Below are 26,585 nucleotides of genomic sequence, written 5' to 3'. Positions count from 1 at the left end.
TAATTTTTATGTGAAATAAATTATTTATAATAACTCAAGACTTGTAAGAATTATTATGTAGAAAATGTGAGAATATAATAATATCAATAAAAATCTCTCAATAAGAATTGTTGTTTCATTATAGTGAATTTGATTGAAGTTATAAATAATGTTATAGAGTTAACATGTGGAAGAAAATGTTACAGATGTTCGTGATATGAAATTAGTAATTAATTAAGTAAATTTAATTAATATATTAAATAATGTCATAGAAGTTACTTTTTAAGTTGTAAAGTAAACAACATAATTTATGCTATTTTTTTTTGTTTGTTTTATTAATTAGAATTTTAATTTTGAACTATAAAAGAGTATTCAAATCCTTGATATAATAGAAACTAAATTTAAATAAGAACTCAATTTAACTAATTCAATTAAAAATTTTGAAATAATAATAAATTTCTATATTAATTTTTAGTTAATCAAAGTACAGGGCAATCAGGACGGATTTACTATGTAATGAATAATCTCATTAGAATAATTTTTATCCCATTAAAATATTTAAAATATTATTATATTTAATAAATCGCTTATTGTTTTGACAATTATTATACTTATTATATAATAATAATTATTAGCATTTAGATTAATAATTATTTATTTATTATTTTAATAATTAATAATTATTTTAATAATTAATATATAATGTATGAAAATTTTAGTGTATTGATTGATTTTGTCACGACCCAACCTATGGGTCGGACCGGCACTAGGACCTGGGCCAGCTTAAAGCCCTCGAGGCCCGTAGTAAGCCTAATTATTCCTCAAATCCATAACCAGGCCCAATATGCATATAAAATAATTTAAATTAAACTGTTATAATTATATTTTGAGCCAACTTAACACAGAAATTTTCAGAAACTAAAATCAGGGGAGCCCAGCTCAACCCTATTACCTCATTTACAAACTGTTAAAATACCATACAATTTTTCATTTATAAATTTCAAAATTTTAAATTAATACAATTTTTTTTTTTAACAAGGTTCACACTATTACTAACACATGCGGAGTTTTAGATTTTAAATTTAGAAAAGATAGTAAAACAATTAAATAATCGACGTTAAACCTGCAAAGAAGAAAACAGGTTGCTCTATAAAATAACTCCTCCTGTGGCCTGGAAAAATATTGAACAGGAGTGAACGTTCGACTCAGAGAGTAAAATATCAATTTTAACCATAATCTCTATAACTATCTAAAACTAATGCACCCTGTGGAGTGAAATGCAACATGAACAAAAATTTCACATCATAATAGCAAAAAGGTAATTTGGAGCACTCACACACCCAGTAATATCAATCATAATATATGGGAGCTGATCCCCTATACAGCTCTCTTAAATCCAACCTGTGCCAGCGAAGAACTCAAGCCAGACTTTCGCTTAATAAACCAAATCGGGGTCCCAGCGAAGAACTCAAGCCGTGACTACCCCCGAAGGATCGGGTCCCAGCGAAGATCTCAAGCCGTGTCTACCCGTCCTATCCATAGTCCACACCACATCACACGTACGCTAACGCACGCACATTGCTCCAAATTACCACAACAACATCCATGGCACTTGAACAGTTGTGAATACAACATAAAACGTGCCTAGAGTTTAACTACATAGATACATACATATAAGTGATGCATAGGCATGCTTAAACATATAATAATATCGAAATTACAATTAAAATTAATATTTTACTCACAGTAAACCGATGATTATTGTGGCTGCTGGATGCAGAAAAATGGCTAATCTCGATCACCTAATAATTAAATTATAAATTTATTAGTACTAAGTTAGAATAAAGCTCTAAAGAGGTAACAGACAGCCTAATTTATGCCGAAAATCCGGCAGAGTTTTCCCTATACCTGGGACCTACCCAACCTGCAAAAAGGCTCAAATAACACTTCTAGATTCTCAATTTCCACAATCACATCTCATCAATATCACATGGCCCCTCTTGGGTCCTCCAAATCAGATAATACTCAAAATCTTAAAAATTACGTTTTAGTCCCTATAATTGACATTTTGCAAAAATCCACTCAAACAAGCTCTAAAAATTCTAAGATTTCGCCCCGCGATCCCTAATAATATTATAAAACTATCGCAAAATGAATTGTAATTTTCTAATCACCCATTAATATTTTATTCAAGAATTTTACTCGATTCTATAAGTTTCCAACATCTAACATATTCTACAATCACTCAAAAATTCAACAAACACCATAGAATATCTCCAAATAATTTTACTTTCATCATATATATTTCTTAGAATTTTTCTCCAATTTTTTCTGTTTAAGAAACACTGTATTTATACTCCACAGACAGAGAAATAATAGAAATTGTCTTACCCGAAGTTTATCTGTCTCAAAAATTTCAAAAATTTATGAGGAAGCCTCTGGAAGTTGAATCATCTCCATAGCCCACCGGAGCCACCGCGCATGGTGGCCGGCCGCCGATCCCTGGCGACATTTGCCGGATCTGATCATACCACCATGTTCCTCTCCTCTTCCTCAGTCCATAGGTGATCTCGGATCGTTGATCCAACGGTCGGATCGTCGTAGATCTGATGAAAAAGCTTGAAAAACTCGAAACTTCTCTCCTCCATATCTCACTCATCCGACTTCCATTTGCTGCAAAATGAGTATCAAAAGAAAGCTCTCGGAACAAGCTTTCCAACGCCACCTGAATCGCCTCGATCGGACGTCGGATGAAGCCGGAATCGCGCCGGAAAGCCGTTGCCCACTGTGGGCGCGTTTTCTCTCTCCTCTCCCCTTCTTGCCGCCGTTTCTGGTGTCTGGCCATCGCCGGAGGGTCGCTGGCCGGGTGGGGAGCCGCTTGGGAGGTCGCCGGAGAAAGAAAGAAGAAGAAGAAGAGAGGGAAGGAGAGAAGAGAAGGGAAAAAATTGGGGGGGGGGGGTCCTCCTCCCATTTTTGAAATATTTTATTTATTTATTTATTATTATTATTTTTAACTTTGGCAGTGACAGTGGAAATCCACTGTCACACGCCAAAGTCTCATCATTCAATTTTTTTTTTTTTGATGTTACATTCTTCCTCCCTTAATAAAAATTCGTCCTCGAATTTTTGAATAAACAAAGAAATAAGGAAAAGAAGATTATTAGAACAAGTGCAATCATTACTCCTCCAGCTATGCAGAGATTGGTAAAACATTTATTCTTCAAACTCTTCGTATATTATATATGACATTCTACCGCTCTCTGATTCTACTATAGTGTCCTATTTGTCATCATCTCTTTCTAGAGGGCTTTTATCTTGTAACTATTCATTGACCATTTTTCTGATATTTCAAGTATTCGCCATACCTCACTGTTCTTGACTTGATGTCTCATAACTTCAATCAACTTTGGTGCTTACCTCACTTTTATTACGCCCTAACATGTCTCTTGGTGACTTCAGTTATCATTCCTTTGTTTTAATAATCTCTGTTTCCCCAATGACATAACTTATGTTCCTTATTCTATGGTATCCTATGAGTAGCTTTCCTGTAGCACCTAAACCAGGCATCTTGTTCGAGATCTTCACTCTTCTTATGATCTCAGTGGTCAATACCTATAAATCTTCTCACTCCCATGATACTTCAAATTTTTAATCTTTTTTGTGTCATTACTAAGGTTCTTAGACCAACCTCTATCCATCTTATGTAACTAGTCAGGTAGAGTCTCCTCCAAGGGCCAAGTGTATCATTTATCAACATTGGAAAGTAAACTGGGTCTCTCCTTCTAGGTAACAAAAGTGTTTATATTCCCTGACAACTCAATCCAATGCGACTTTATCAATTCTTACTCCTTCTCTGGAATGGAAATATCTAGACTTCTTCCTATAGCTTCTTAGTATGTGGCCTACTTCTGATACATTAGCACTCAGATCGAGGCTCCACTACTCCTTTAATCTATCATCTCATAATAACTTATTTTAAACATCCCTTAGTGTGTTCCTAGCATACCTATTCCTCCTTATCCTCATCATTATAACTGGCTCTATCGAGCTCTCTTCCTGTCCTTTGCATCTTATCCACTTCCCTTTTCCTATTTTTTGGTATTGTTGATATCTTTTCAACCTGCTGTACTTATTCCTTAATTTTAGTCCTATCTCATCCTTACACCTTTTCCTTCAAAGTTGTCTATCCCATTATCAACTTTAACTTTCTTTTTATTTCTTAGTCTTATCTTGATTACTAGTTTCATTACTTCGAGAATTCTAACCCTATGATTTACTCCTACCAGCACATTCTTCACCTTATGTAACACTTATAATTACCCATAGAAAAATTTTCTTGTATCCCCTTTTTTTCCAACTTAACTATCAGAACATTATCATTCCCCACCAGCCTTAGTAGGAAATTGTTTATCCTGGATGAATATGAGCCCCAGAAACTATAAGTTCCATCTGAACTAACACGGCTATGGAAAATGTGTGCCATGCTTTAATTCTAAACAAGATACTTCACATGTTCATTCTCCTTAATATAAATACATACACTGCCCATAGCTTTCTAAACTTTAGTCTCAACTTTTCCCATTAGCAACAATTCTATTCACTGTAACTCATTAGCAATTAGCACTTCCTCCAGCTTATAGTTCAAAAGGGTTGTAAGCCCTAGTAACTAGCTCGATTTAACTCCTGTTATTACTCTGATCGTCCTTTCATACTTAACACTAAGTATGCACTTACTGTCATTCTCATATCAGGAAATTGTGTATGAATTGGTGCCTACCAAACTCTCAAATAACTAGGTCTCCTTGATTCAGTCTATGTTCCTTATATAACCCTCTAGAACCAAAAGCACAAGCTAAACTTAAAAAGAAAGAAAAATATCATCTTATATTTAATTACGCCCGATTGTCCATATAACAACGTTTAACCTATGTTTCTCGGTTTTTCTCTCCAAATTTCATCATCTCCTAGCACAATTGTGCTCTACCCATAATGCATCATCTGCATGAACCCTTTACCGTACCATTGTCCTTCCTGATATAATATTTTATAATTTATTAACTTTACTTATACTCGACCTATGATTCATATCTATCATCGTTTATATTGTGCCCTTAACTTTTGTTAATTCCTGAAAGATCTCTATGGTCATTAATTTGATGCTTGAACTTTCTAGTGATTTATAACCACCCAGACTTGTCACTTTTCATTCTACCCCTACTGTTGTTCTGTCGTTACTGCTTCACTACAAAGTGATTCTGTTGATCACACTAAAGACGTTTGCCTGACATTCATAACGAACCTCTAACTACCTTCTCACTATCTCAAAAGTCTAACCTAAAGCCTATGTGTCATTATCTATAATTCTTTCCACTCATCATACCTATTCAATCCCTTAGATTAACTTTTATTCAACTTACTACTTACTAACTTCTTTTTCTCTACCTAATTAGATAGTCCGCAATATCATCGCACACCTTCTACTTTTTGCTCATTATTATTGTATTCCTCGCCTAATCTTCTTGATACTGTTAACAAGTTAAAAGAATCTTGCCCCATTACTATCCACTTCACTTTAGAAATAGAGAATAAATAAAGTATGATCTAATCATGTAACTCCAAGCTCTATATTTTAGCCCCTGTCACAATCTCAACTATATCATGCTATGAGTATCACATTACTAGATTCTATACCTCCATCACTATTCTCACTAATATGGTCCCATTTCGGTTTCTTCATCCTTGTCATTCACCTTGCCAATAACAACACTTAGCCTACCCTATATCTTAACTTTGTTCCTTTTGTTACGCGCCCTTTAGGTTGTCCTTTTATTTATTTCCTTTGTCTTACCCAAAATAGAACTTGGCTATTCTATCCCTGGTTCCATTCTTCTTCCTAACATGACAGTTGTACTTGCTAACTATATCTTTCAGAGTCTCTACCACGTTATCATATGTCTGTGCTACTCAGATTTGGTCATTTGACCACTCTAGCTAGTACTTCTACTAGCATTTAGATTATATTGCATCTGCAATCAATTGTCCAAACCTTCATTCTACACTTTCTTTATCCATTGGCCTTCTATGATTTATCTTTGCCAATATATTACTCTCAACACTATTATAATTAGATTATACTATTGTTTTGAACTATATGAAGTTGGAAAGGAACTCAGGAAATTGCAGTCATACCTTTATCGTATGATTTCTATTCTTATCCTTTAGCTTACATAATACCCTTACTACCTCGAGAACTGATTATGCAGTAATTATTATTATTATTATTATTATTATTATTATTATTATTATTATTATTATTATTATTATTATTATTATTATTATTATTATTATTATTTTCCATGTTTACTCAATTAGCCAAAACTTAAGATTCCGGGCACCCAAATCCGTCATCTACTACAAAGGATTTACATCCATCGTGATCTGATTATATATGATTCCTATAATAGAACTTGCATCCTCCGCAGGATACCCGAGCCAATTACTCTCTACCACACTCTACAGTCCCATCTGGGACACTATTCTATAAGTCATCATTATCAATAATAACCTTCGATCCCTTCTGAAAAGATAGGTCTATACCCTAACTTGCTGTAACAAATGTACTACATTTACCACCTTGCCCAAAACCATGTCAAATTAATGTCTCTCTTATCATATCATAGCTCTATAAATCATTAATTCATAGTTTCAACCTTCTCTAAGTAGTAGAGTTGTACTTTACACCTTACTGACACACACAAGGTATACTATTCTCACTAAACTCTAAGCAAAACATCTGTCGTACTACAAAAATGATCCAAAACTCCATACTGAAGACTAGATGATCTCACTCTATAAGTGTCACGTTTACTTTGCAACTAATCCGAAACCTCTGGTCTGATGGCAACTCTTGATGTAACTCTAGCTCATGCTAGGGTAACTGAGTCACTGACTCTAGTTACCACCCAACTGTGACCTTTCAATATTCTAACTCTAGACTCCTAACCAGGAGTTCCCAACTCCTCTGCAGATATAAAACTCTGTTCTGGCATAACTGTACCAAAACAGAAGCCATCCGCAAACACCCTCATTATGGAGCACCAAGAGGATGCACGCAGCTCTACACAATAATCTCATGTCCTGCATCAGTCTGCAGCTACAGAGCGGACATTGAGAACATTGTATAGTTACTACGATACGTCCCGATGCACTAGGTCTCTTAATCTCTTATCTCTCTTGAATCTTCTATTATCATAAACTTATTCTGACTGGGTCATCCACTGATGACTGCCAGCAGTGGTATCCTCATCCTTATCTAGGGCAACTGTACTTTCAAGACTCACCTTTATGTACTCGTGCCTTACACGAAATGGGTACACCATTTAAACCCATACAGACAGAAACATAGCATTTCTTGGAGTACGTATCCTCATGATGGACCTCACATGTCTACTAACTCTATTTCACATTTCTATGTACTCCACGAAAATCAAGACACTAATTGAGAAACTTTTATATTTCCCGAGGTATAACGCAGAATCTAGAAACAAAGAATTACAGAAAAAGACGAAACAGAATCCTATACTCCGCATGTAACATCCTAACAAGACTCCTCCCTATTATATTATTTCTCATGAATCTAGAGCCTAGGCTCTGATATCAACTTTGTCACGACCCAACCTATGGGCCGGACCGGCACTAGGACCTAGGCCAGCTTAAAGCCCCCGAGGCCTGTAGTAAGCCTAACTATTCCTCAAATCCATAACCAGGCCCAATATGCATATAAAATAATTTAAATTAAACTGTTATAATTATATTTTGAGCCAACTTAACCCAGAAATTTTCAGAAACTAAAATCAGGGGAGCCCAGCTCAACCCTGTTACCTCATTTACAAACTGTTTAAATACCATACAATTCTTCATTTATAAATTTCAAAAATTTAAATTAATACAATTTTTTTAACAAGGTCCACACTATTACTAACACATGCAGAGTTCTAGATTTTAAATTTAGAAAAGATAGTAAAACAATTAAATAATCGACGTTAAACCTGCGAAGAAGAAAACAGGTTGCTCTGTAAAATAACTCCTCCTGTGGCCTGAAAAAATATTGAACAGGAGTGAGCGTTCGACTCAGAGAGTAAAATATCAATTTTAACCATAATCTCTATAACTATCTAAAACTAATGCACCCTATGGAGTGAAATGCAACATCAACAAAAATTTCACATCATAACAGCAAAAAGGTAATTTGGAGCACTCACACACCCAGTAATATCAATCATAATATATGGGAGCTGATCCCCTATACAGCTCTCTTAAATCCAACCTGGTGCCAGCGAAGAACTCAAGCCGGACTTTCTCTTAATAAACCAAATGGGGGTCCCAGCGAAGAACTCAAGCCGTGACTACCCCCGAAGGATCGGGTCCCAGCGAAGATCTCAAGCCGTGTCTACCCATCCTATTCATAGTCCACACCACATCACACGCACGCTAACGCATGCACACTGCTCCAAATTACCACAACAACATCCATGGCACTTTAACAGTTGTGAATGCAACATAAAACGTGCCTAGAGTTTAACTACATAGATACATACATATAAGTGATACATGGGCATGTTTAAACATATAATAATATCGAAATTACAATTAAAATTAATATTTTACTCACAGTACACCGATGATTATTGTGGCTGCTGGATGCAGAAAAATAGCTGATCTCGATCACCTAATAATTAAATTATAAATTTATTAGTACTAAGTTAGAATAAAGCTCTAAAGAGGCAACAGACAGCTTAATTTATGCCGGAAATCCGGCAGAATTTTCCCTATACCTGGGACCTACCCAACCTGCAAAAAGGCTCAAATAACACTTCTAGATTCTCAATTTCCACAATCACATCTCATCAATATCACATGGCCCCTCCTGGGCCCTCCAAATCAGATAATACTCAAAATCTTAAAAATTATGTTTTAGTCCCTATAATTGACATTTTGCAAAAATCCACTCAAACAAGCTCTAAAAATTCTAAGATTTTGCCCCGCGATCCCTAATAATATTATAAGACTATCGCAAAATGAATTGTAATTTTCTAATCACCCATGAATATTTTATTCAAGAATTTTACTCGATTCCATAAGTTTCCAACATCTAACATATTCTACAATCACTCAAAAATTCAACAAACACCATAAAATATCTCCAAATAATTTTACTTTCATCATATATATTTCTTAGAATTTTTCTCCAATTTTTCCTGTTTAAGAAACACTGTATTTATACTCCACAGACAAAGAAATAATAGAAATTATCTTATCCGAAGTTTATCTGTGTCTCAAAAATTTATGAGGAAGCCTCTGGAAGTTGAATAATCTCCATAGCCCACCGGAGCCACCACCGGAACCACCGCGCACGGTCGTCGGTCGCCGGCGATATTTGCCGGATCTGATCATACCACCATGTTCCTCTCCTCTTCCTCAGTCCATAGGTGGTCTTGGATCGTCGATCCAACGGTCGGATTGTCGTAGATCTGACGAAAAAGCTTGAAAAACCCGAAACTTCGCTCCTCCATATCTCACTCATCCGACCTCTATTTGCTGCAAAATGGGTATCAAAAGAAAGCTCTCGGAACAAGCTTTCCAACGCCACCTGAATCGCCTCGATCGGACGTCGGATGAAGCCGGAATCGCGCCGAAAAGCCGCTGCCCACTGTGCGCACGTTTTCTCTCTCCTCTCCCTCTCTTGCCGTCGTTTCTGGTGTCTGGCCGTCGCCGGAGGGTCACCGGCAGGGTGGGGAGCCGCTTGGGAGGTCGCCGGCTGGTCGCCGGAGAAAGAAAGAAGAAGAAGAAGAGAGGGAAGTAGAGAAGAGAAGGGAAAAAATTGGGGGGGGGGGTCCCGTTTCTGAAATATTTTATTTATTTATTTATTTTTTTAAACTTTGGTAGTGACAATGGAAATCCACTGTCACACGCCAAAGTTTCATCATTCTTTTTTTTTTTTTTTTCTCTTTCTGGATGTTACAAATTTGTTGGTTAGTAAAATTGGCATTGAATTATATATTGTAATTGCAAGTGTAAAAAAGTATTTTTTATAATAAAAATTATGAAGACACCGGTGCAAGATTAGTTATTAAATAATTATTTGATTATATATATTGAAAGATATTTTTGATGATATTAATAATAAAATAATTAAGTAATTTAAAAAAAAATAAAATTCATGAAAGACAATTGTAAATTTAAGATTATAGTGAGAATTTATTATTTTATAAAATTATTTTTTTTTCTACTAGGTATCTTTCTTTATATATATATATATATATATATATATATATATATATATATATATATATATATATATATTAATTATTGTATTTTCTTTTTCAGAAAATGGTTTATTATTATATATGATTTTTTTCCTCTAAATTAAGTAAAATAAAATTAAGGGCAATTATATATAAAAGTAATCCTACTTATATAAAAAAATTTCTCTCTCATTAACATTTATATATTTCAAATACAATTATAAAAATAAAATTAAGAGGAATTATATATAAAAGTAATCCTACTTATATAAAAAAATCTCTCTCATTAACATTTATATAATTCAAATACAATTATAATTATAATATTACAAGATTATTAATCTTATATATAATTACAGTTTCTTGATATGCTAATTTTTACGATAAAATTTTGAGAAGAATAAAGAAATCCCAATAAATTTTGTTTGTTCTATAATAAAAGTGATTAATATTTTTATAAAAGCCTTAAATTTATTCAAATTGAAATATTTTCTGCACTCATTTGAAATAAATTTAAAATTTAATTAAATATTAATATTATTTTTTATTTATGAAGCAAATTAATTTATAAATTAATATTTTATTGCAAAAAATCTTCCAACATAATTTCTTATATTATTAGCTACTACATTCATGACTATTACTATTATTTTCATTTTACTAAAAATTAATAAAATTTTCAGCATCATTTTATAAATAATATATAACTATAAATATTCATAAAAAATATATTCTAAAATATAATAGTTTTTAAATCAATTTTAGAAAAATTGGCATGCTAATTAACTAACAAAATAATATGATTTCACAAAATCATCAAAGAACAAGGACAAGAAAAGCAAATTGCACACTGAAACAAAGCAAATAACTAACCAAAACAAATGATCCCACGCATGCCCTCAATCCAAATTCCAAAAATTGCTCAAAATCATGCCACAGAAGAAAAGACACCAACAAAGAAGAACGCTCTAATTGTGTTGAGGCTGTCACTTTGCACTTGGAGCTTGCGAAAGCCAGCGGGGATGGCTAGTTCAATCCCGTACTTCACTGCCTGAGCTTGATTATTCGATGTTTGAATATATTATTTTGATGTTATTTATGTAAAAAATAATATTAAAAAAATATTATTAAAGTTTATATGTTGTCGTAATGACTGCGCAATAGGTTTACTATTTAAAGATAAAAGCAAGTATTCGTTTATTGAAAATAAAATTATATTAAAATGTCCCCAAATAAACAGGGGATAGGGTTAGGGTGGGCCATGCGTTAGCTCATCTTCGGCTGGCTGGGCTGCTGCTGCTGCCTCCTGAGTTAACTTACCATATGTAGATCTGATTCTGTGATCTTGATTAGTGTCTTTGGTGGGCTTTTTTATTGTCATTTCTCATAGTTTGGTGAATGCTTTTGTTTCTCCTTCGTGGGATGTAGAGGTTATCAAGAGTTTCATGCCTTCATGGAATTCTATTGTTACTAAATCACACTTCTGGTTGATAGATTTTCTCAAATTCCTATTTTATTTTGGTCTCTATTTTTGACATTATGGAGTGCACATGTACCAATTTATAATTTCTTACTCTAATCTTGGTTACCTTGTGTTCATCATTGTTATTAATAACTTTTATCCTAGTAATTGAGAATATTTTGATATTAAGACATCTATTCTATAAAAATAAGTTTTTTTTTTAATTTATTTTAAATTATAAATTATTTATTAATATATCCAAATTTAATATATATTAAAAAAGCAAAATTTATTATTTTCAAAAATAATTTAACAATTTGAGTTATTTAATTTGTAATGAAGTAATATGAGTGAAGGATATATTAAGAAAATATTAACTAAAATTTATTGCTTTAAGTATATTAATTATATCTTTTAATTCATGTGGAAATAAAAGTAAATATATGTTTGTGAGATGAAGGAGTAATATATATTCTTCTACTTAGCCAATTATTACCTTTAGTTACTATACTAATTAATAAGGATCTCAATTAATATCAGTATTATCATTACAAAATATACAATTCAGGTATATAGGCGTCACAAAAATATTCATATCTACAAAATGAATATGGGATGCAGATAATGTACACAAAAATAGATCACCAAACACCAATTCTCACTGCGGCTATATGTTAATAAGATTGTAAAAAGCACAAAATCAAAGAAATAGCACACATTCACAAAATCATGAGGTTTTATAGAACAAAATAACAAACATGTCACGACCTAACCTATGGGCCGGACAGGCACTAGGACTTGGGCCAGCCTAAAGCCCCCGAGACCCGTAGTAAGCCTAACTGTTCATTAACCCAACTCTAAGGCCCATTTGGGCTCAAATTCAAGAAAACAAACGGACAGAGTCCGGCCATAAAATGGACTTTCCAACGGGGAGTTTTCAACTCACCCGACCTGTAAACACAATAAATACTCAATTGGGGAGCTCAGCTCACCCTCCACATACTCATATCCTCATAAAAATAAATGGGAGCTCAGCTCCCTCATCCAATCCATCAAACATGCATATCATTATACGTTTACAGGTCCAACATTATAATAATATTACAGACCATAACCAAATAAATAATTCTAACACATGCGGAAATTCTATGAGTAAATAAAATTACACAAATATTGATAAACAACCTGCGAAGGAGAAAAGCAGGTTAACCAAAATAAAAGCCTCTTGTAGCCTGAAAAAATATTGAACAGGAGTGAGCGTTCGACTCAGAGAGTAAAATATCAATTTTAACCATAATCTCTATAACTATCTAAAACTAATGCACCCTGTAGAGTGAAATGCAACATCCACATCATTTTCACATCATAACATCAAAAAGGTAATTTGGAGCACTCACGCACCCTGTAGCATCAATCATAACATATGGGAGCTGATCCCTATCTGACTCTCTTAAATCCAACACGGTGCCATGAAGAACTCAAGCCGGACTTTCGCTTAATAAACCAAATCGAGGGTCCCAGAGAAGAACTCAAGCCGTGACTACCCCTCGAAGGATCGGGTCCTAGCGAAGAACTCAAGCCGTGACTACCCGTCCTATCCATAGTCCACACCACATCACACGCACGCCAACACACGCACACTGCTCCAAATTACCACAACAACATCATGGCACTTTAACAGTTATCAATGCATCATAAATCGTGCCTAGAGTTTAACTACATAAATATATGCATATAAGTGATGCATGGGCATGCTGAACATATAATAATATCGAAATTACAATTAAAATTAATATTTTACTCACAGACTTAACAACGGTCACTGTGGCGGCTGGGCGGAGGAAGAAGGCTATCCCGGCTCACCTTTGCCGATTCCGACTTCGGGAACGCGCTCGGGACGTCTGACAATGGGGGGCTAGCCAAAACCTCGGTCCAATTCGGAGACTTTTCCGGTAACGGGTTTGTCTGGCCGAAATTTCGCAGACCCGGTCAACTGTCGAATTTCCGCGAATCGAGGATACCTACACGAAGCCCATAACACGGGGGTTAGTACATAAATTTTTTCAGAATTTTCTAAGCTCATTAAATGCTCGGAAAAACACTGCGAAGTTCCGTGGGACCCACCGAAAAACGGTGTCGGAAAAATTTGAAATTTATGTCGCCGCGAAGCTCTCGACGAGTAGAGTGTGCGGGTACCCTCGGTTTTCTCGTGGGATTCACGGTTTTCGAGAAATCTAGCCCAAAAGTCGAAATGGGCTAAAAACTTCCCGAGCAAAAATTGGACAAACCGCTCGATGGATTTCGGCGTTCTTGGTGTCTATGGAAAGCTCTCGCCGAGTATATGATTTTAGACACAAGACTCGGTCCAATTGGTGGCCGGATCGGCCGGATTTTGGCCGGGAAGTCCAATAGTCGCGCGCGCGCTGCGCGTCCGTTCTAAGGCCGTTTTCCGGGGTTCCAGGCTGCGGCCGGCTGTGGGGAAGGGTCGAGGTGGGGCGCCGGCGAGGTGGGGACGCAGGGGAGGCGGCGGCGCGGCAAGGGGAGGAGGGAGGAGAGAGAAAAGAGAGAGAGAAGAGGAGAAGGTCGGCGCGCGCGGGAGGGAGAAGAAAAAGAGAAGAAGACCGGTCCGATTCGACCGGTCCGATCCGGTCCTGTTCGATTCGGCCAGTTCGATTCAGAATACAAAATTTTGAATTTTTACTCTACCTCGGGACCGAAAACGAGGTCCAAAAATTTCGAAAAAATTTCAGAAAACTCAGAAAAATACGTAGACTCTAAATATATTTTTAGTTTTGCCACGTGGTCTTTAAATTAATTTTTAAAAATCATCAAAGTTTATATTTTCGAAAAATCGAACTCGATTTTTAAAATTAGAAAAATCTCAAAAGAATTCCTAAAATTTAAATAAAATTAAAATACCAAAAATGCTCATAAGATTTAAAATTTTGGGGTGTTACATTCTTCCCCCCTTACAGAAAATTCGTCCTCGAATTTTTACACAAGGCAGAATAAAGCACATGATCATACATTGAACAAATAAGGGTACTTGCTACGCATGTCCCATTCTGACTCCCAGGTGCACTCTTCCACTGACTGACTCCTCCACAAAACTTTAACCATAGGGATCTGTTTGGATCTTAGCTGTCTCACTTGGTAGTCCACTATGGCTACAGGCTGCTCCTCAAATGTCAAGTTCTCTTTTAGCTCTATCACATCCGGCTGTAGTACATGAGAAGGATCTGGAATGTATTTCCTGAGCATGGAGATGTGAAACACGGGATGAACGTGAGAGAGGTTGGGTGGTAGATCCAACCGGTAAGCAACTGCTCCAACTCTATCAGTAACCTCAAAAGGTCCGATATACCGAGGTGTCAACTTGCCCTTCCTTCCAAATCATGACTCCCTTCATTGGAGAAACCTTCAGGAATACATAGTCGCCCACTGCAAACTCCACATCCCTCCGTCTGGGGTCTGCATAACTCTTCTGCTTCATCAAAGTTGTCCTCGCCATTCCCTGATTAAAGGAACTACCTCTGAAGTGTACTGCACTAGGTCTACATCATGCACCTTCGCTTCCCCCATTTCTGTCCAACACAGAGGAGACCTACACTTTCTTCCATATAGTGCCTCATAGGGTGCCATCCCTATACTGGAGTGATAACTGTTGTTGTAGGCAAACTCCACCAAAGCTAGCTGCTCATCCCATTGACCTCCAAAATCCAAAACACTCATGCGAAGCATGTCTTCCAGTGTTTGGATTGTCCTTTCATACTGTCCGTCTGTCTAAGGGTGGAAAGCCGTACTGAAGTTCAACTGTGTGCCAAGTGCCTCCTGCAACTTTCTCCAAAACCGCGAAGTGAACTGGGGCCCTCTGTCAGATATTATGGAAGCTGAAACTCCATGCAATCTGACTATTTCTCGAATGTAGAGCCGGGCATACTGTGCCACAGAGTATGTAGTCTTTACAGGTAAGAAGTGAGCTGATTTGGTCAAGCGGTCTACAATTACCCATATCGAATCATATCCTCGCGTGGTACGAGGCAACCCAGTCACAAAATCCATAGTAATCATTTCCCACTTCCATTCTGGGATAGGGAGCTCTTGCAGCTTCCCCGACGGTCTCTGGTGTTCAAACTTCACCTTCTGACAAGTCAAGCACTTGGACACAAAGTCTGCTATGTCTCTCTTCATGCCATTCCACCAATAACTATCTTTCACATCATGGTACATCTTGGTGGAGCCTGGGTGGACATTGTACAGTGTATAGTGTGCCTCTCGCATGATTTCATTCCTGAGGTTGTCCACATCGGGCACACGTATCCTAGAACCCTGCACTAGGGCGCCATCATTGGCAAATCCAAACTCACCACCTTCACCTTGCTGTACTCTTTCTATGATCTTCATCAATTGTTGGTCTCTGTGTTGGAAAACTCTAACTCTGTCCCGCAAGTCTGGCCTCACTGAAAAATGAGCCAACAATACCCCCTCATCTAAAAGATCTAGGATTAAACCTTGATCCATCAACTCATGTACTTCCTGAATCAATGGTCTCTTCTCTGCTGAAATGTGCGCCAAGCTACCAGAAGATTTTCTGCTCAAAGCATCTGCTACTACATTGGCCTTCCCAGGGTGGTACTGGATGGTGCAATCATAGTCCTTCAGAAGCTCCATCCATCTCCTCTGTCTCAAGTTTAAATCCTTCTGTTGGAAGATATACTTCAAACTCTTGTGGTCGGTGTATATCTCGCACACTTCACCATACAGGTAGTGTCTCCAGACTTTAAGTGCAAAGACTACAGCCGCCATTTCCAAATCATGGGTGGGGTAGTTCTGCTCATGCCTCTTCAGCTGCCTTGAAGCATAAGCCACTACCTTTCCATTCTGCATCAAAACACACCCTAGGCCAACTCTGGAGGCGTCACAATACACGGTGTATCCTTCACCACTCACAGGTAGTGTCAACACAGGGGCAGTGGTTAGACACTCCTTAAGCTTCTGGAAACTCACCTCACAGTCATCTGTCCAAATGAATGGAATATTCTTCCTGGTCAACTTAGTTAGGGGAGCCGCTATCCTGGAGAAATCTTGTACAAAACGCCTATAGTAGCCAGCTAAACCCAGAAAACTTCACACCTCAGTGACTGTTGTAGGCCTAAGCCAATCAGTTACAGCTTCAATTTTCTTGGGATCCACTTGAATGCCGTCACTAGAAACCACGTGTCCCAAGAATGAGATGCTTTCTAGCCAAAATTCACATTTTGAAAATTTGGCATATAGCTTGTGCTCCCTCAACGTCTACAACACCATTCTCAAGTGCCACACGTGTTCTTCCTCGATCTGAGAGTATACCAAAATGTCATCTATAAATACGATGACAAAACGGTCCAAAAATGACTTGAACACCCTGTTCATCAAGTCCATGAAGGCTGCTGGTGCATTAGTGAGTCCAAAAGACATCACCAAGAACTCATAATGACCATATCTTGTCCTGAAAGCCGTTTTGGACACGTCCTCATTCCTGATTCTCAACTGATGGTAGCCTGATCGCAGGTCTATCTTGGAAAAGAATCTAGCTCCTTGGAGCTTATCAAACAAATCATCGATCCGAGGAAGTGGATACTTGTTCTTCACAGTCACCTTGTTCAGCTGTCTGTAGTCGATACACAACCTCAATGACCCATCCTTCTTTCTCACAAATAGAACAGGAGCACCCCAGGGTGAAGTGCTCGGACGTATGAAACCTTTGTCCAACAGCTCCTGTAGTTGCTCCTTTAACTCTTTCAATTCTGCTGGTGCCATCCTGTATGGCGGCATTGATATGGGGTTTGTACCCGGCACAACATCAATGCAAAACTCTATTTCCCTTCCTGGTGGCAACCCTGGAAGCTCCTCTGGGAAGACATCCATAAATTCTCTGACAACAGGAACATTTTCCATGCTGACACCTAATTATATGGAGCCACGCTCCTATCACCATCAAAGCTAAACTCTTCCACACCAGGTATGTGGAAATACACCTTTTTGTTCCTGCAGTCTAAGGTGGCATAATGAGTTGCCAACCAATCCATCCCCAAAATTACATCAAAATCCATTACCGGTAGAGGAACCAAATCTGCTGGGAGGATCTTTCCATCCACTACCACTGGACTACCCGAAAAAACCATATCTACATCTATGTTGTCACTAAGTGGGGTAGCTACCGACAAAGGGCACTCTAAAGTTGTAGGGTTTCTACCCAACCTCATGGCAAACACAGGGGAGACAAATGAGTGCGTAGCACCTGGATCTATCAAAACACGAGCTTCATAGGAACAGACCAGAAGAATACCTGCCACAACTGCATTTGAAGCTTGAGCATCCTGGTGGGTCAGGGTGAAAACCCGAGCTTGACCCCTACCCTGAGTGGCGTAACACGACATCGACTTCTACCTCTGACCGCCTCCAAATCCACGCCCCTTGTCTTCGCCTGGCATCGAATCGATCGCCGCCATGTTGGAAGTACCGGATACAATGGCGAGGAACATTTGCAATGTAACCACGTGACCCCATCGTGGCTCATTGAACACGGCATTCCCTAGCAAAGTGACTGGTTGGCCACACCAAGCATACTCTGAACCCATAAAACAAGGTCCTGAATGTCCTCTTCCACACTGTGCACAAGGTGCTAAGGAGGATCTGAACTGGACCAGGCTAATCGTACTCGAATCGTGACCACCGGCCAATCTGTACCACAGTGCAGATCCTCGTGGTCTGTGTCTAAAACCACTCTTCTTGTTCCTACTTCTTCCTCTGTAATTACTCTGGCCACCACTGTCCGGAGTACCCATGGAAGGGACACCGGTAGAACCCTCTGCTCTGTTTTTCTTTGCTCTTCCGCTGTCATCCACAGCATAGCTAATCTCTATCTGTCTGGCTCGATCAACTACCACGTCAAAAGACTGATTTGACATCATGGCCAGGTTCGCATACCTCCTGTCAAGCCCCTTTAGGAATCTCTTCACCTTCATAGTTTCTGTAGCTACTGCTGCAGGGGCATATCTGCTCAATTCCAGAAATTCTGTAGCATATTCATCTACAAACCTGCCATTCTGTCTTAAGGCCTCAAAGGCCCACTGCTTCTGATCTCTGAAGCTTTCTAGCACAAACCGATTGATAAAAAGTTCCACAAACTGAGCCCATGTCAAACCCTCCATCCGGGGTAACACGTAGTCATTCATCCATTGTCTAGGCATAGGTCCCATGACATGCTGCATACACTCTATCAGTATTCTATCAGCAATTACAATTCTGCTCTCGCCGTCTGAAATCCAAAAACCGATATGCATCGTCTGACACATCATAAGTACCAGGCACCAACTTCTTGAAATTTATGATCTGTTTGTAAGATTCCTCTCTTGGTGTGGTGGACTGCTGCTGCTGTGGAGGGTGGACCATATACTGCGCCATCATATAAATGGTCCTCTGCAAACCAGCTAGAGTAACTGCCATTGGGTCCATGGGACCCTGTGCCATAAAGGACTGATCCTGTACTGGGGGTGGCTGCTCCTCTACTTGAGCAGCTCTAGGCCTCCTAACCCGCCTTCTCGGGGCAGGCGCCTCATCCTGTGCTGACACCTCGTCAGGCACATCTGTTACAGTGCGAGGCAGCTCTCCTGCTTCTACGCATTTTCCTGAAATTCAGCAGCATTAGCCCACAAAATTCAAAACTGCACATTACACAGCTCTATAGACTAATATTTATACACAATATATGGAGCAGAAACTAGAAGCAAAGTCGACAATGCAAGACGAATGTGGACCCTATTTTTCCGCATGTGACTCCTAGTAGACTCTTCCCAACACTTTAGACAAACATTCCTCGTAACTGGAGCCTAAGCTCGATACCACATCTGTCACGACCCAACCTATGGGCGGACCAAGACTAGGACCTGGGCCAGCCTAAAGCCCCCGAGGCCCGTAGTAAGCCTAACTGTTCATTAACCCAACTCTAAGGCCCATTTGGGCCCAAATTCAAGAAAACAAACGGACAGAGTCCGACCATAAAATGGACTTTCCAACGGGGAGTTTTCGACTCACCCGACCTGTAAACACAATAAATACTCAATTGGGGAGCTCAGCTCACCCTCCACATACTCATATCCTCATAAAAATAAATGGGAGCTCAGCTCCCTCATCCAATCCATCAAACATGCATATCATTATACGTTTACAGGTCCAACATTATAATAATATTACAGACCATAACCAAATAAATAATTCTAACACATGCGGAAATTCTAGGAGTAAATAAAATTACACAAATATTGATAAACAATTTGCGAAGGAGAAAAGCAGGTTAACCAAAATAAAAGCCTCCTGTAGCCTGAAAAAATATTGAACAGGAGTGAGCGTTCGACTCAGAGAGTAAAATATCAATTTTAACCATAATCTCTATAACTATCTAAAACTAATGCAACATCCACATCATTTTCACATCATAACATCAAAAAGGTAATTTGGAGCACTCACGCACCCTGTAGCATCAATCATAACATATGGGAGTTAATCCCCTATACAGCTCTCTTAAATCCAACCTGGTGCCAGCGAAGAACTCAAGCCGGACTTTCGCTTAATAAACCAAATCGAGGGTCCCAGCGAAGAACTCAAGCCGTGACTACCCCTCGAAGGATCGGGTCCCAGCGAAGAACTCAAGCCGTGACTACCCGTCCTATCCATAGTCCACACCACATCACACGCACGCCAACGCACGCACACTGCTCCAAATTACCACAACAACATCATGGCACTTTAACAGTTATCAATGCATCATAAATCGTGCCTAGAGTTTAACTACATAAATATATGCATATAAGTGATGCATGGGCATGCTGAACATATAATAATATCGAAATTACAATTAAAATTAATATTTTACTCACAGACTTAACAACGGTCACTATGGCGGCTGGGCGGAGGAAGAAGGCTATCCCGGCTCACCTTTGCCGATTCCGACTTCGGGAACGCGCTCGGGACGTCTGACAATGGGGGGCTAGCCAAAACCTCGGTCCAATTCGGAGACTTTTCCAGAACGGTCCGTTCGCCTAATTTCACTGAACCGGCCAATCATCAAATTTCCGTGAATCGAGGATACCTACACGAAGCCCATAACACGGGGGTTAGTACATAAATTTTTTCAGAATTTTCTAAGCTCATTAAATGCTCGGAAAAACACTGCGAAGTTTCGTGGGACCCACCGAAAAACGGTGTCGAAAAAATTTGAAATTTATGTCGCCGCGAAGCTCTCGACGAGTGGAGCGTGCTGGTACCCTCGGTTTTCTCGTGTGATTCACGGTTTTCGAGAAATCTAGCCCAAAAGTCGAAATGGGCTAAAAACTTCTCGAGCAAAAATTGGACAAACCGCTTGATGGATTTCGGCGTTCTTGGTGTCTATGGAAAGCTCTCGCCGAGTAGATGATTTTAGACACAAGACCCGATCCAATTGGTGGCCGGATCGGCCGGATTTTGGCCGGGAAGTCCAACAGTCGCGCGCACGCTGCGCGTCCGTTCTAAGGCCGTTTTCCGGCTTTCTAGGCGGCGGCCGGCCGTGGGGAAGGGCCGAGGTGGGGCGCCGGCGAGGTGGGGACGCAGGGGAGGCGGCGGCGAGGCAAGGGGAGGAGGGAGGAGAGAGAAAAGAGAGAGAGAAGAGGAGAAGGTCGGCGCTCGCGGGAGGGAGAAGAAAAAGAGAAGAAGACCGGTCCGATTCGACCTGTCCGATCCGGTCCGGTTCGATTCCACCGGTTCGATTCAGAATACAAAATTTTAAATTTTTACTCTGCCTTGAGACCGAAAATGAGGTCCAAAAATTCCGAAAAAATTCCAGAAAACTCAGAAAAATACGTAGAATCCAAATATATTTTTAGTTTTGCCACGTGATCTTTAAATTCAAAATTTATATTTTCGGAAAACCGAACCCGATTTTTAAAATCTGAAAAATCTCAAAAAAATTCCTAAAATTTAAATAAAATTAAAATACCAAAAATGCTCATAAGATTTAAAATTTTGGGATGTTACAAAACAACTCTGTAATGGTTCCACCTTGTTTTCTGCGATCTCATAATGAAATGAAAATCAACTAATGCAAGTTCATTCTCGCCAGCTATAATTCCTCAATCTCATAAAGAATAGTAATCCAAAAGAAGCAATCCAACCAAAGGAGTTTTTAATGCAATGCAATCAAATCACTGATTCTATTCAAACAGGGGAAATTCACTTTATGATGTGACACAATCTCTACTAATATGAACTGTCAAAATCAATTACATGTGGCAAAGAATGTGTATTGTTCTGGTTAGGGCATCAGCCACTACTTCCAGTCATTGCAGTTAATTTCTCTCCCTCATGTCATTCCCTCACAATAATCAATTACTAATTTACATTTTAGTTAATCAATAATAATAAAAAAAAATCTTATTAAAAATGTAAGGAAGCAAAAAAAAAAAATCAATATCCTTATAGGTGGAGGGAGGGACTTGAAAATGGTGCAAACACCCTGGATCCCTTCTTCACTTGCCCACCTTTAGTTGAAGGTTGCTCATCCCTATATGCAACTTTTCCATATCACCTTCACTTTTCATCTCAATCTGACCAGAACTTCTGAGATTGAGCCAAGGATGTTGCAGGCATTGCTGAGCAGTGGGCCGCTTCTCTGGTGTAAAATCGAGAAGGGGACAAAGAAAGTCTGCAAACTCCCGAGCTTCATTCTCAGAATATTTGTATTTATCAACCAGCAAGCGATCAAGCGGCCAAAATTTCAGCCTTCGAATCCTTTTTAAGTCCCCATACTTATCGAAATAATTCTTGGATTGAGCTCCTCCAACAGCTATCTGCTTATGCAAGAACTATGAGATAAATGGGCAACAAATAATAGAATATATATCAGAAGCCATTAAAATCTATAAGCATACCTTTCGCGGCATCTTTCCAAGGAGTTCCATCATTAGAGCAAGGTGATCCTGAGACCAACCGACACCTCGCATTATTACCATGTAAGTACAAGCTCAGCAATTTGGTATTACCACATAAATATTGTTAAGTGACGATAAATTGGCATACTAAGAGCAATGGCAAATTAACCAGTCATGTCAAGAATCAAGATCAGTCCGTAATACAACCTATAATTCCACATGCTTCTTTTTGCAGATCATTCAAATGTAATTAAAGGTGAAGGTGATTATCAACCGGTGATAAAGATTCAAACTCAGTCTATCATGATATATTAACACAACAACAGGTTTATCCAAACAATATGCCCTCCCTAGAGAAGCCAAAATCTAGTCCAGAAATATCTCATTCATTTAATTGGGTCCTAGACAAAAAAGCAAACCTAAACCAGGCATAAGTTATCTTCCGATCACTCATTTGTTTTCCTAGGTTTTTTTTCCATCACAAAAACAGTTAAAAATGAAAGGAAACACAGGATTTGTCCATTTTGCTGCCAAGATGGATAAAAAGAGAAAAGAAAGCATAAATCAAGTAAACACCAGTTCAATTCTTTCCAACCACACCCCCCCCCCCCCCCTCTCTCTTCCACCTTCCTTCAACAGTCTTCCAAATTTTTTATTTTCTACTTCTAATACCTTATCACATTCAGTCGTAAGAAAATAAACATAGATTATTAAAATAATAATGATTTCTGACAATGTTAAAGCATATATCCTACCTCATCCTCACTATATCCCTGTCCACCGTTAGGAGCAAACAGCATGTCACCTGTAGCTAGCTCGAAAGCTGTGCAAGCAAATGACCACATATCAACAGAGAAGGAATATCCCGACAGCAGAATGACTTCAGGAGCTCTATACTGCCTCGTTTGAATCTCTTCTGCAAACTGTTTGTCAGCCCAACACGCATTTCCAAAATCAACAACCTTGCACCTCACATCAACTCCATCCAAGCATTTCTCTGGTTTTTTCACAGCTCCAGCTCCTCCCATTGAAGCTCTTCTTTCTGAAATCTTAGCAATTGCCCTCTTTGCTCTCCTTTTCAGCTTCTTCTCAATGATATTCATTGTAGCCCCACCATTAAGGCTACCTTCAGGCCTTTGAAGAATTGGTGTGAGCCCAGATCTAATTGGATCCTTGGCAGGATCAATAGTGGAATAGAGAAGAATATTTTCAGGTTTTAGGTCAGTGTGGATCAAACCAAGTTCCCTATGCAAGTAATCCAGGCCTATCAAAATGCATTTGCATATCTCTCTAACTTTATTCAATTGTAGACCTTTGTAACGAGTATGCCTGATTAGCCGGAGCAAGCTGTCACCAAGAAATTCAAGGACCATGCAGTGATGGTGCCCATTTGGTCCTCCATGCTTGAAGTGGTCAATCAGTCGCACAACACATTTGGAATTAGATGGATCGCCATCAGCTATAGCTGAGAGGATTTCAATTTCGTGAAGGGCAGCCTGAGCAAATTGTGCAGCACTTTTCTGGATTTTAAGTGCAACATAATTCTGGAAAGTGAAAAGAAATAAATTCAGAATTCAAGAAAAGAAAAGCTCCAGGCATTTCAATTCTAGCTTGAAAGGGGGGCAGTGCTGAAACAGGGCAATAGTAACAATCAGTAGCTTGCAAAATATTCGCATTGACACTTGACAGCAGCAAAAGCCTAGTGTATTGGATGTCAACATTTGATTAGATAAGAAGCCAAAGTCAATGATTTATATAGGCACAGGTTGGCCCTCCAAAAATTCTTTCTAGCTCAAACACACCACATATTTAATCACTAGTCTTTATTTTATTTATTTGCAAACATGGGATTTTAGCCAAGTTAACATGATCAGGTATTACAGAGGAAAAAAAAATTGTATCGCTAATGCTAAGTTAAAATTTCGCAACCCCAATTGAAGAAATTGAAGCAACAGAATGTAACTGTCAAAATTTCATTTCAATTAAACCAAAAGGACGACAAAGACATATGCATTCAATGGTAAGGCAAAACAGACACGAAACAAATTCTTCTATCCCATATATATATGGTTTATAAATCAATTACATACCATCGTCTGACACCTCTAAAAGCAAAAACATAGTTCCGCACTAGCAGGACAGATGTGAGTTACTTGGGAAACATGAGAAAACCAAGATGGATCTTTGTCCATATACACACTACTGGTCAAAATAGCATTAGCACTCACATTGATCTCATCGAACCTAAAAAAAAAAAACCTACCCAAAAATAGAAATGTATAACGGCAGGACATTTTTATATTAAAATAACAAAAATTTAACACAGAAAGTCAACATCTCTTCATCAAAAACGAAAACAAGAGATTTAGAAAGTGTAGCAGTTATTGATCATGATCCAATTTAAAAGGAAAGAGAAAATTAAAAGCAACAATAAAAACGGAGACATACAGAGGATTGAGTATCATAAGCGAGCCAGACAGTAGAGAACTGGCCCCAGCCAAGCTTCCTCTGCGCGATATAACGGCCACCAGCGAACTGATCGCCGACTCTAACGGCATGATAACCGCCTTTCCTATAAGAATCGATTCCCTCATCGTCCTCGGATTCAGAACCTGACGAAGAAGAACACGACATCGTTCTATCTCTCTTAGCGTGTACCAATGAAACAAAGTAAGGTGCGATCGGGTCAGAATCTCGTCTCCGATTAAATTGATTAGATCTGAAAACTGTATCAACCGACGGAAGACAATGGGTTGGTTTAGATTGGATTGGAATTAGAGCGTGTTAGTTTAAGGAAATGAAGGTGAAGAATAGGAGGAGGAGGAGAAAGAGAAGGAGAAGACTGTGAAATTGTGAGGCCTTTGGGGCTTCAATACAAAGGACGGAAGAAGGGGAAGGCTCTCTCCACTTTTTTCTCTTTTTCCTTCGCCACTTTCGTTACTTTGTAGTTTGTTGCAATTTAAAGATGGGGCATGAATTTACGATTGTGTCCTCCGATCTGGATTTTTAGGTGGACCGGCCTTATCAAATTGTCCCTCTGCGCAGTGCGCCTTACCCACCTTCCTCGTTGGTAGCTCCACCTTCCTCTGCCTTTCTGGATGTTCTTGTAAAGTTGTATTCAATCCTGGTCCTCCATATACATCTGCAGTGGCCAATAATCCATTACTGCCCATATATTATAATTGTCCTTCTGATAGGCTTTTCTAGAGAAAAAGCTTTCTAAAAGTAATTAAATCCCGTCGGAAATTTTAAACTTTTAAATTTTAATTTAATTTTTAAAAACGATACAAGTTTATGAAAAGTTAATTTTAAGTGGTAAAATAATAATTTACTGAGAAGTCAATTGTAAAAGAAACGTGACACGTGGTAAAATACGATTTAGTACGCACTATGCTTAACTTTATATGTGCTAATCGTCTAATCGCTTGTTGCCAACCAAACATCAAATCATCAATGGCTGGAGAGACTTGAAAAAAGCCTTTCAAAGTCTTTGCTTCGGTCCAAAGACCCAAACACGAGTAAAAACCCTGGCCTGCCCACCAACTTATATGCAATAAGCAAAGAATCTTTACAATAAATTAAACAGAAGTGAGTTTCATTCTGTAATTTGTAAATGAGAGATATCTACAATACAATCATATTGAATTTGGTTCAAAAAGTTGAGCACAGCCAGACCTAAAGGAAACATTCACTGTGTCTGAGGCTTTTCAGTTTTTTTTTTTTTTTTTTTAATGTGATTTATATATGTTCACAGAATTTCCAATGTCTTGATCGGCAATCCACCACAAAGCCTGCTATTTGATGTAGTCATAAGGAATTTGCAAACCCGATTTTTCCCATAACAGTGCAACTCAGCAAGCAGTCAAATGTGCAATAGCCTTGCAGCTATTTGAAATA

The 26,585-nt window shown here is 38.4% G+C and overlaps 1 protein-coding gene across 1 annotated transcript; it reads right to left on the bottom strand.

Moving 5' to 3' along the window:
* Positions 1–21,989: 21,989 nt before the first annotated feature.
* Positions 21,990–25,842, bottom strand: LOC110669794 (uncharacterized). The gene is made up of 4 exons (XM_021831566.2): positions 25,137–25,842; positions 23,444–24,232; positions 22,689–22,736; positions 21,990–22,607 (listed from the first exon to the last, which is right to left on the bottom strand). The coding sequence occupies exons 1-4, from the start codon at positions 25,320–25,322 to the stop codon at positions 22,287–22,289; spliced, it is 1,344 nt and encodes a 447-aa protein (XP_021687258.2). The 5' UTR covers positions 25,323–25,842; the 3' UTR covers positions 21,990–22,286.
* Between the last annotated feature and the right edge of the window lie 743 nt (positions 25,843–26,585).

This window comes from Hevea brasiliensis, chromosome 16 (assembly GCF_030052815.1).
Source record: "Hevea brasiliensis isolate MT/VB/25A 57/8 chromosome 16, ASM3005281v1, whole genome shotgun sequence".
Lineage (NCBI taxonomy): Eukaryota > Viridiplantae > Streptophyta > Magnoliopsida > Malpighiales > Euphorbiaceae > Hevea > Hevea brasiliensis.
Note: the sequence above shows the minus strand (reverse complement) of the source record. Positions and strands in the feature narration are given on the sequence as shown.

Bases quoted from the DNA above. Each gene is read 5' to 3' on its own strand.
- LOC110669794 (XM_021831566.2), bottom strand. From the start codon at position 25,322: ATGTCGTGTTCTTCTTCGTCAGGTTCTGAATCCGAGGACGATGAGGGA. The intron at 22,737-23,443 runs GTAGGATATATG...GGTTGGTCTCAG, and splicing joins AGGGATATAGTGAGGATGAG to GATCACCTTGCTCTAATGAT. The intron at 22,608-22,688 runs GTATGCTTATAG...TTGCATAAGCAG, and splicing joins TTGGAAAGATGCCGCGAAAG to ATAGCTGTTGGAGGAGCTCA.